We start from the raw sequence: 12349 nt of genomic DNA, 5'->3' as shown, positions 1-12349 counted from the left end.
TTGAAAGGTGGAAAAAACTTTCAACTTTCAAACAAATTATGTGCAAGTCTGATAATCAAATGTATCAAATTTTAAAATTACAAAAGGTTTCTGGAAAAATGTGGTGACTGATAAATTAACATGAACTAAGCATGGGTTTCTTTATACTCCGCTAATAACTGAAGAATACCATTAGTTTCTGTTGTGGCTAATGCACGTCCTTGTCTTTTTGTGCAAAATGATGGGTGACAAATAGATTTCTTAGTTCTCCTGATCCACGGTCTACGTACATAAAGTTATCTAATTAATCCTTTGTAGGTAAGGTAATCTGTTGCACAATTATAAAGTTTATAGAAAATTATTTAAATACAGTTTGGAAGTCATTCAGCATAAATATCAGAAACATTCTGATGATGGAAGAGATGAATGATCTCCACTACTGTTGCATCCCTGACCTCATTTATGTAAAATGCTTTCAGCAGCTTTCATTTTCTGCTTTTACAGAGCAGCTCTGCAAAAACATGCATGGCCTTTTCCCAAATGTATGTGTCCTTCTTCATTTAAATGTGAGAAAACATAATTGTAGGAAGACATTATTTGCTAAGTAGCTCTGTTATTAAGAGCCTAATCTGCCTCTAGATGAAACCACATTGGGACAAAAACTTTACAAAGTTTAAGCGGCAGAAAGCATTTAAAATTTTACTTCAGTTAAAATCTTATTCCCTCCAAGAACTACATTACATTTGCTCCTTGCCACTTTTATTTAATTTGATTAAAAATCAAATGTTAAATGATCCTGATTTATGCTGTGTTGCATCTGTGCTTTGACCTTTTTTATGCAATTTAATTGAAGTGCAGTCCAGACTCTGGAAAACAACATACAGAGCAAAATTATTAGCATAATGGGCACGGCTGCATCTAATTATGCACTTGATTAGCCAGGGTGATGATCGTTTATCAACAGGCTGTAGGAATGAACAAGTGCTGAGGTGATTTAGAATAACTCTCAACATGTTTACTGCTTCTAGCGCACATTAGCATGAGAAATATGAAATATTGTTGTGCATTTAATGCAAGAGCAGTGAAACTGGCAAGTAAACATTTAACCTGCATTTGGTAGAATAAAAATATTTATTTCAAGTTAATAGCTGACAATCCCAGTATGAGGCTACTGTATTCTGGCTATGTTCACACTGCAGGCAAATGCAAAGCATTTCGGGTCATTTGACCATATGTGACTCATGTCTGACTGTTTCATAGCAGTCAGAACTGCCTAATTCATTTTTTCATTTCTGAATTGTGCCACTTCCAGAAGTGGGACTAAATAGCAGAGCATCTATCATCCACGTCATATTTCAATTGACTTTCAATGCGCAGTCACTGCTCCAAAATAACACATTGAAAACTGCTCTTTTGTCTTACTTTTCTTTGTCTCTTTGTGATGTCACAATGTTATGAGCTCCTATTGTTATAATAACACAGAGATGACTGCATTTATTGTGTCAGGATTCTGTCAAAAGTCCACATTCACAATAAATTCTCCTATGAGCAGCTGTCCTTGAAACAAACGCTCATTAACTCTCCCTTATGCGCATGTTTAACATGTTACATGTGCAAATAGAGTATCACGGGACCCCAGTATATTCCGCACATGAGTGCTTATTCGTTCTCTGCGTGTGCAGCCATCCTCCCTCCTCACGACCCGTTTCTGCTTGCTCCTGTCAACTTTTGTGACGTTGAAGGTGTTACCCACCAGACAAAGCAACACACCTGGAATTGGCTACTTTGTATGAAATCCCACCTTTCGAGGCTTTATTCCTTTTCAACTGGCAAAGCAACTTCAGGCTAAATGCTTGTCTTCAATAGTTGGAAGCTTGTAAGCAAAGTCATCATTAGATATAACATTGTCTGGATGAATACTGGATTCTGAATGGCTGTAGGGGGTCCGTTAAAAAGAGTTGTAGGACATCTACAAAAAAGTTCAGGTAAAATAGTCCAATAGTTTTTGCTAGCTCAATGGTTAGCTGGAAACAGGAAGGCAGTTCCTGCTGGTTCCCTTGGCAACGCGTCACAATTCAAGATGCGGGACTTCCTGAAAAGTAGCCAATCACAGGCTGGTTGCTTTGTCCGGTGGGTAACACCTTCAAAGTGAACAAAGTTGACAGGAGTGAGCAGAAAAGGATCCACATGCGAGGAGGAAGGAGGCTGTGTGCAGAGAAGGAACAAACACTCGTGTGTGATGCATTGGGGCCTCATGGGGACCCATTTTCACATGCAAAATGTTATACATGCACGTGAGGAAGAGTTAATGAGTGTTGTATAGTATGAAGTAAAGCTGCTCATAAGTTATCCTGATGCTATACTCTTTTTTTTTTTTTTTTTTAAAGCTCCAGAAGATTTGTTAACCCACAAGGCTAAGATCCCAAATGTAACCTGGTCAGCTGGAGGTGTTTTCTGTCAGAAGCTTTAAGGTTCCTTCTGTTCATCACCTAGGTTTCTTTGTTACTATACTTGTCAAAAGATATACCATCTTTAAATAAGCAGGCTGTATAAATGTCACATTTCCACTTGCTTTTCTTTACTCTCTATGATCAGTCAGGATGCATGTTTGGCCATGTTAACTGTAACAGATTTAACCCTAACCCTAAAGGTGATGGTAGGTGTTCTACATTACACTACTGCAATAACAGCCACGGTGACAGGGGTTATGGACTTACTGAGCCTTACATACCTCTTGAACTTTTCTCTTTTTTCACTGTAGAACCAAAACAATCAGTGTGATTTGAAAGGGACTTACAGGTAGAATGTGGGAAAGTAAAAGTAAAACGATAAAAGTGCTTTAGAGATTATTGCAAATAAGATACGAGACTCATTTGCAGCTTCCCTTCACTCTGGCTGTTAACAGGGGCCACCTGTGTATCATCTAGTCTCAAAATAATCAAAGCTGTTTGGTGAAGGCCTCAGAGGTTTGTTAGAGAATATTACTGAACAAACAACATCATGAAGACCAAAGATTAAAGCCAATCACTCAGGGATGACGTTGTTTAAAGTAGCTTCTGTTAGTTTTAGCTTATAAAAACAATAGTTAAGCTTTAAAGACCTAATACAACTGTCTACCTAAACTGACATGGAGACGGCCCAGAACCGCTAACCTGTTGGACCTTGTGGTCTTTATGGAGGAACAACAAGAAACAAGATGTTTGACTGTGGCCTTCTCACAGAAAATATGTAGGAAGGCTCTACTGTAAGGTGAAAAATGCTCATGCAAAAGTTATATGTGCTGGAAACATAAACGAGATCGAAATGGCCTTATCTTGATTCGTCAGAGGTTGGACAAAATTAATAGAAAGACGAAAAGAGCAAGTGATGATGTTGCAATTATCCAATATGACAAAGCTTTTCCAAAGGATTATATGTCCTTCAGTAGCCGCCTGCTTGCCTTTCTGGGCAATAGTGCAGAATTCCTCCTGAAGCTTAATGTAGTCACTGGCATACTCCACACTGTCTGACAAACGAGAAACCGGAGGCTGGTAGTCCCCCAGTTCAGCACACAGGTTTGGATTGGAAGAGTGGAGGCGGACAGGAGACATGCTGGCAGATAGAGGGACCTGGAGAGAGATCAAAACAATAGAAAAAATCCATCACTATAATACGCCTCTTTCCTGCATCTGACTATGAGAACCAGCTATGAAGCTACAAAATTCTCCAATACTTGAATCTTAAACTTTTAAACTTCATAAATCATAAGAGAATCTATCAAAGTTTAAGACCCCAAAACCATCTAATTAATTCTGCTCTTGCCTTTTCCCCATGCAATGATCTTTCCTAATTGAAAAAATAAATAAATGTATGTTTCATCATCTATCCATAGTTTGTCCTGGAAATGTCCAAAAGGTATAATTTGGAGTTTTTAATCTTGATTTAAACAGTGAAGCTGAGGTTTAATGTAAAAAGTTAAAAAGACATTAGTTGTGAGAGCAGAAAGCAAAGATTAATACATCAAGCAAATTAAAAACAAAGGGGGTATCAACAAAAAGCAATCAAGCAATGACATACTGGTAACCGTGATCTAATTTGTACAGTTTACTAACCAGAGAACATGAACAAATAGATCTAAAAAAAAAAATAAAATGATGGTTCGGCCCATAATTCTGAGCTACATCACTGAATGGGCTGGATTTAGGTATTAATCTGATCAAGGTCTCATATTGAAATCAGATACCGACACTTTAAGAGATTTGACTCATTACAGGAATCTTTACAGATTCATGTCTATTTAATGCCCCGCTGTTAAAGATGTGCAAAAAGCTTTAAAATTAAACCACATCTTAGTACAGCAGGATAACCTCAGTGAAATCACAATGTCAATATTACCCTTTGTCTTCTGCTGTTGTTAACACATTCTACACCTTTCCTTTGCAGAAAGGACAGCAATTATTCTTTGATATAATTTCACAAACATTAATAATAAACCAAGATCAGGGGGTTCCAAATATTTCAGCCTATGTAAAAAAGCCTAAAGTCAGAAAGTTACAGATTGGTGACCCATTAAAAATACATAGTTATTTCACTTTATATCTAATTAAAAATATAAAAGTAATTAAATTTATTTTTATATATTATTTATTTATTGTTGAATTCACCATTTAAATGTAATTTTGATTATCTTATGAGATATTTAATTCTTTAATTGTGTATTTTATAATTTAATGGCATATTCAATATTTAAATAATGTATTAGATAAGTAAATACATATTAAATCTACTTATTTCATGGCACTTTTATTTAAAGGGACATTTTTGATTTACTTGTTTCCTAATATATTTTGGCCATCCATATACCCTTTATGGTTCTTAGCATATTTAAGCATGTTGGCCAGATATGCTCAAATTCAGGCTGCTACTGCTACTATGTTTTATGTTCATATGGGCCCCTTTGCTGACACCAGGGCTCCCTCCCTCAGTCTGTCCAGCACATTTCCTGCACAAACACTGGTTACACTGAAAGTTGTCAAATTTATAGTAAAATTAGGCCAATACGCTGACTTTTAATGAGCATAATCGTAGGAAAAACAGAAATGATGATCATAACTGGATAACAGATATATTCACAGTAAAGGTCTATATCCCTTTAATAGCTGGGAATTTATTTACCACAGTCTCCAGGAAGCTCTGGACTACAAAGACATTAGAGGTCAAGATATAAGAAATCGGTTCTAATCAACTATATTGTTTGTTGGAGCTTTGTTTTTCTTTCCCTTCTAGATTTCTGGTGAGATGTTTCAAACCTAATGAGAATTGAACCAGCCCCACCCTGCTAGAGTGTATGTGTGTTACCTGCAGTTGGAATTTTGGGTCTTTGCCGACACTTTTTGTTCTCCATCTTCTGTTAAAGCGCTTTTCTTTCTTTGACAGTTCTACGCAATTGGTCTTTGAGGCACATGTGGATCGAGACGTGCAAAGGGAGGTTAACAGGACAAACACGTCACACAAAAGAAGCAAGAGTTAGCTGCACATCGACTGGAGTGAAATGGCATAAAAGAACACCTTTTTCTTTTCTTTTTTTGTTAAATTAGGCTAATAAAGGGACAATGGTATGTTGCATTATAATAAATCTGAGGCAAACACTATAATACACAAATAAACAGAAGGTGATAGGTCAGAGATTAAGGAATGCATAATTGATGCAGAATCATGTTTGGTTTCCAAACAGATTAAAGTATGAATGGGTGATTTAGCAAAGTAGCTTGTAAGGAACAAACATGGATAGATAAAAGCAGACCTTCATATTGATCATATAAACAATAACCAACAATTATACAAGATGATTTTCAACTGATTAACCCTCCTACATTCAGTTCTTTAGAAGGTTAATTGATCACAGATGCTCTTTACCTAAGGCATTGCTATGCTGTGTATGCAGTGCTGCAGCGTAAAGGTCAGCAGCCATGGTGCAGAACTACAGCAACACACATGCTATGCAGATGGGGATGAAATGCCTGCAGATAACAGACAGCATCTCATTCCAGCTAATAAAAAAGGGCAAATCTCTTCCATCTTCGTCTAAAGTATCTTCTCTGCTTGTCTCTAAAATATACACATGACAAGTACATTCAAAGGCATATATTCATTTTCTTTTCTTTTTTTACGCAAAGCTTGTTTGGGCAATTTCTATTTACAGTAATGTTGAATTTATTATATGTCCAAATCTTGTCAAGTATGACATTATCCTGTTTGCCCAGTCCAGCCAGTTTTGATGTAGGTTTGGGATTTGTGAAGAACTGTACCATCCAGGGCTTTAACCAGCTATTAATTTGCAAATAGATTAATATGTTGATTATTTTTTCAATTAACTGATTGACAATCAGATGGTGAAACGTTTATTAGAGAAGAAACCCAGGCGAAACTAAAACGAAGCCACTTGAGGAGTTCTGGGTAGAGCAAATGATTAACAAGAATCTTTTTCATATTTTTTACAAATTGGTGTAATTACTGCTCTGTGTGGGTTGCTTTTATAGCTAATGGCATGTTTTAGAGTCCAATTCAATAGTAAATTAATCATGATTAATTTTATTAATGGTTTAGCCCTAATTCTATCCACTTTAAGCCACAAACTAGCACTGACATTAAAACAGACTCTTCTATAGCTTCTCTCTCATAGTTACCTATCTTAGTATTCAATTCAGTTTATTTATATAGTGCCAATTCACAACATGTCATCGCAAGCTACTTTAATCAGACAATTCAACCAGATCATACGGTCAAAATTGATTCAAAGTTTTCTATCTAAGGAAAACCAGCTGATGGCATCTATTCATTTACTCAAAGGCAATCCCTTACACCAAGCATGCTTGTAGCGACACTGGAGAGGAAAACTCCCTTTTAACAGGAAGAAACCTGGCATTTTAAAAACCTGACATTTGACTCAAAGCTTTGATACAAAGAAAACGTTCCTGAATCCCCAGTTGTTTTACATCTTTATTGAATGTGTGGCTTTTTGAAGCACTAAAAAAAGCATGAATTCCGACTCTTCTGCTACATCAGGACCGTTATGTTAATTTCTCATGAAGACGCCTCCTTGTTTCATTTTCTATCATATCAAATGATCAGCCGGACATCTTTTAATGAATTTTCAGGGCTTTATTAGTGCCCCATACTGGTTTGATACAATGTTGCTTTACTATGGCGTCACATTTATCTCAAAACCCCCACGAGCAAAATAAACATACTTGCTTCTATTTTAAACTACTTCTGGGCATGGTTTATGTACCACCGCACAACAAAATCACACAACAATGACCGCAACTCAAGTTCTTTGATTTAAGGAAAAGCGCGTGTGAATATATATTTTTTTTGACCTGGTGGAATGCAGACATTGTTTCTATCAGTGGGAGAGCAGGACAGAAGTGAAAAACGCAGCACCGTCGCAGGGCTTTCATCCTGGTCTATCATCCCAGTTCATGTTGACATTGCTTTACTGGTCTACATGTATTCCAGTTTATCACAGGCCTGGTTTTGGTGTTTTCTGGATCTGGATTTCGGTCCTGATTATTGTAATGCAATGTGAATTAAATAATACATCTAAAAGGGAAAGCATGGGTCAAATAGCTAAACTTGGGAATCAAATGTGTGTTCAATTATCGTACACATCCAGCAAAACTACAACTGGGAAGGTTAAAAAAAAGGCTTGCATAAAATATTTGGGAAAGAGTCTCTGGGATAAAATAATTGTGCCAGATTTATTAACTTTGATGACAGAATTATATCAAAAAGCCTGTAGAGGGTTTATTAATAAAGAACCATCATGGATTAATAAGGTTTAAACACAAGGTGCTTCAGAAAGTTGTAACAAAAGTTAATTGAATCTATATTTATAATTTTGACCCTTAGGTGCACATCAAACATGTGAACCTCATTCTCCTTTTTAAAAAACAAATACAGATAACTGTTTAAATAAATAAATAAGTAGATTAAATGCATCTTTAAAAGCCCCAGATTAACACAATCTTCCCTTCCAATGAGAATATTCTCACTGGCATCATATCTTCCATTTGAAAATAATCAAATAAATTAATAATCTAGCACCGACTGTATTTTCTGTATTGACATCACTATAAGTGTATTTGTGCATTAGCATATTTGCAGTCAGTTGTGTGTTTGTGTTTTTTACCTGCATGTCTATGAAGTTAGGAGCTGACTGTGTTCTCTGCAGGATCTCAAGGCTCTGCAATAACCGGCTTAACTCAGTCAGGTTGGACTGGCAGCGTGCAAGCTCTGAAAATAAAATTTACACCCACCAGCTCACAAACTAATTTAATGTCACGACACAGTCACATCCACATCCACTTCTGAGGAATTTAAAGGCAGCATTAATCTACCGCCTTTTGTAAAAAAAACAACACATTTGTTCTCTCTTCTCTCACTCACCCTCTGCACACTTGTCCATCTCCTCAGATTCGTGAAGCCAAGCTACCACCCGGCTCTGACCATTGCTGTAGGACGCCTGCAGGCTGCTGTTGCTGCTGCTGCTGGGAGCTGCCGGCTGCCATGGCAAGCTGCTGGACTTGGCTTGCTGTGGGGAGGTGATAACAGACAGGGGTCAGACGGGCTGATTTGTCTGAGGCATCATGTCAGACTCTATTGCACTGGGAAACATAAATGTTAGAAGGGGCCCACAAGCTAATCATGATCACTACTGGTGTCACAGTAGATGAAGTATTCAAGTTTTAAGTCGGAAAGCAGAATGGATTTATTTTTATCAGAAACAAGGCACTTATGTTGAAAATACTGATCCACATTTAAGTATTCTTGTGAAAAGTATTAAGCTACGGTAGATATTTTTTTAAGGGGCAAGTGGCTATGATTTATGTGGACAATGTGGATAAAACCAAGAACTGGATGAACAACTTCTAATTTATCAAGGATTTATTCTGCTCAATAGATCAAAAAATACAAGAAACAAATGTATATCCTAAAAACTACCACTCTATTAATTGGTTAAAAGTCTCTCAAGATCATCAGATCAAACCGTAACAATAGGAGGAGGGGAAACGTAGGCTTCCTTTGCCTTCTGCTTGCCACAATTCCCGCTTTATAGACTATTTTTATAGATTATTTATATCCTATACAAAACAGATAACAAGGAAGGAAGGAAGGAAGGAAGGAAGGAAGGAAGGAAGGAAGGAAGGAAGGAAGGAAGGAAGGAAGGAAGGAAGGAAGGAAGGAAGGAAGGAAGGAAGGAAGGAAGGAAGGAAGGAAGGAAGGAAGGAAGAATGTCATCTGTGTTTTTTGTACCATGACAAAGGGGAAAATGAATAATTGGTTTTGGTGGGGGAAAAAACTGCTATATTTCTTTCAAGCCATGATCCTAGGATAAACTGGAAGATGTTGAAACCCCAACATCACCATCCAGAGTGATACCAGTTTAACATTGTCGTGGATACTGTACACAAGCTCCTACTCCAAAAGTATAAGGCTGACCTAAAGCAGAAGGCTACGAGAATTAGATAAATACTCACTGAAAAAGACATATCAAGTTCTGACAAAATAAAGATTGAGATATTAAAAACCAAAGAGAAATTTACAATAAAATAACATACACATAACGAAAATCTCAATATCAGGTCAGTTTAACACTGAAACATCCAGACGCCTTCATAAGGAAACCTAACACCAACTCTACACTTTGTTATCTTCAAGTAGCACATAAAAGCTGCTGGGAATTACTCCATGCTGTTGAAAAGAGCTGCTTGTGCTTCTTCTAAGTGGTTGATGCAGCAGATAATTCTGACTCCAGCAGTGGGTTCTTCCATTTGGGCTGATCATCTGGGAGAGCTCATCAAGCTGCAACCAGCTGCTCTGAATCCAAATCCTACTGATCACCTCTAATGGCCTCCATGTGACTCAGAGCATCGCTCCCAGGAGAAATCCTTCCTCTTATCTTCAAGGTTTGGATACAATTTCTTGTCCAGCTTCACTGTGTCAGACAGATGTTTGTCTATGATTCACATTTATTACATAATTTTATTATATTTAAACATGAGATTTACATCCAGGCTTTCTAAGGGTCACTCCAAAACATTGAGGTTATTGTCCCTAATATTCTTTAAGACTAACTAGGTAACATTTTTTAGGATCCTTTTCCATTTCAATGGCCAATCTGTACACAAGCTACAACTTATTGGTTTATATGGTGTTCTTCGTTACTTCCACCAAGTGTTCTTTCCCAATAGTGATATTAATGATGTGCAAATAACACTAAGATTTAAATGTTCATTATTTCATCTTGTTTGTACAGAACTAGACCCTCTGTGGACAATAACACTATCTTAGCTGCTTCAGCCAGCATCTTTGCGGGGTCTTTTTTTTTTTTTTTTGTGGGGTCGATACGGAAATCATTCAAAGTAAAGATACAGAACCCGCCTCCTTTCTAAACAGAATAATGACTGGAAATTTCCGTACATATGGCGCCGTCACACCTTCATGCTTTCGCCCATGTATGCCAGCATCCCAGAATCTTATAAAACGCCGGCATACGTTGAACTTTCTATGTATTTCTTCAATTTAGGGCGTATACATAACGTGTTTATAATGAGTCCAGAACCATGTCCAGAATTATGTCCAACGATAGCCTAACTTATGCATAACACACGGCAGCATAATGCCCATGAAATGTCACAAGTCAGTGTCCTGAATGGGGGCGGAAATGCACCCCGGGGGCGCCCGGCCTGCATAACAAGATTTCTTTGATAGCGGTATTAACCTCGCTGCTGTTTATCACCCACCAAATAAAAAAAAAGAAAGATGGTCTGCAGTCGCAGCAGATTCAGCATCATGTCTGCTAGGAAGTTTGTTGGTCGTGACCATTGGTGTGAACGCAGGAAGGATCCATCATACTCACCTTCACGCAAACCCTATGATGAGAATAAAGTCTGAAAGAATACTGACAGTTTCCTCCTGGGAACCGCCTTTTATACCAAAACGCTGCCAATATGCCATTAAACAGTTAGAAACACGTTGAGCGGTCGTGTGGAACACGTCGAATATACCTGCATACGTCGATATGCGTCGGACATAATTTCTTGATAAGTTACGCATTAGTTATGCACAAGTTACACATAGGTTTTGGATAAGCTAGACATCAAGGTTTGTGAGTAACTTATAATTAAGGTATGTCAAGGCTTACATAACTTTCCTGTAACGTATAGCCCAAGTATGAGCATATGCTGGCATATGTGGGCATACTTGCCGTATGTCGGCATGTGCCAGTGTGCTTCAGCGTGCTCTTAACTTATCCAACAAACGTCAGCATTTTTGCCAGATGTTTCGTACGTCAGAATACGCTGGCTAAACTGTAAAGGTGTGACAGTGCCATAACTTAAACATGTCACGTTTTTATCAGATGAATGTGGCACCTTTATGCCTCTAGAAATGCTAGCCAAGGATAAACCAGGCTTGTGGAGGTCCATGGTTTCCATAATTCTAGACCATGTGTTTAAAATGTTACATCAAAAGAAATGCATGGGCAAGGTAAAATGAATAGAATTTGCAAATATTAAATAATATATAATTATAAACTTGTCATTTATCTTTTTTTTTTTATTTATTCTAAAAAAAAATAAAAAACATCAAAGTTGTTTATGCAAATAAACTGTTGGAGGGACATGCAATAATTAAATTCACTTTGAGAGCTGCAGCTGTAAAAAAAAAACATTTTGAAGAAATTATCTTTCTCATTTCATAAAGGTTGGTCCAATGCTACTGATGCCAAAGGACACAAGAAGTGAGGCTTTTTGTAACAGATTTTTTTTTTTTAGAAAATGTTGTGTTTTCCAAACATGTTTTAAAATATATTATTAGGACAACTCTGGTATCGCAAATAAATGCAGTTAATTTTTTACTCATTAATGAAGCTTAAAGAAGAACTGAAGCTTAGAGAAAGCCAGTCTATAAGAACTCTATATGAATAATAGTTAAAAAAAAAATCTACCTTTGTTTCGTTCACTACGTTCGGCGGCGGTTGGGGTGGCTCTATGGCAGCTGAGGGAGGAAACGTTCGCATCGTGGGCTCCCGGGGAGAGCGTACTATCTCGTTCTGTCGATACAGCCGGTGATGGCGCAGCTTTGACACCCAGGCGTCAAAGATGTCTTGAGATTTAACCTGTAAGGGGAGAATAAAAAATCAGATATGACCTCAGTCACTTAACCGGCTCCTGTTTGTTGCTTTAATGCAGTGAGACGTCAGAGGCGTTACCTTCAGGTGATAGATGTGCTCCTCAGTGTCCAGGTCGATGCGACGCGCCCTCTTCTTGATAGACATGACAGAGAGGCCGACATCAATGCTGCCGTGAAGCTTCCCCCTTTGAATCTG

The 12349-nt window shown here is 37.6% G+C and overlaps 1 protein-coding gene across 2 annotated transcripts in view; it reads right to left on the bottom strand.

The window, feature by feature from the left end:
- The window catches only part of osbpl6 (oxysterol binding protein-like 6), a 65770-nt gene that overhangs the window by 23962 nt on the left and 29459 nt on the right, over nucleotides 1-12349 (bottom strand). Inside the window, exons 5-10 of one of the 2 annotated variants that reach the window (XM_038280209.1) lie at nucleotides 12233-12346; nucleotides 11969-12139; nucleotides 8407-8551; nucleotides 8150-8253; nucleotides 5317-5409; nucleotides 3419-3587 (exon numbers count right to left, since the gene is read on the bottom strand). In XM_038280209.1, the coding sequence (XP_038136137.1) occupies nucleotides 3419-3587; nucleotides 5317-5409; nucleotides 8150-8253; nucleotides 8407-8551; nucleotides 11969-12139; nucleotides 12233-12346 (796 nt within the window). The remainder of the gene's footprint in view (nucleotides 1-3418; nucleotides 3588-5316; nucleotides 5410-8149; nucleotides 8254-8406; nucleotides 8552-11968; nucleotides 12140-12232; nucleotides 12347-12349) is intronic. The other variant, XM_038280210.1, reaches the window with a different exon arrangement.

Source organism: Cyprinodon tularosa, unplaced genomic scaffold, assembly GCF_016077235.1.
Source record: "Cyprinodon tularosa strain WSP-4 unplaced genomic scaffold, ASM1607723v1 ctg158, whole genome shotgun sequence".
NCBI classification, from domain to species: Eukaryota; Metazoa; Chordata; class Actinopteri; order Cyprinodontiformes; family Cyprinodontidae; genus Cyprinodon; species Cyprinodon tularosa.
This window is presented reverse-complemented; position numbering and strand designations above follow the sequence as displayed.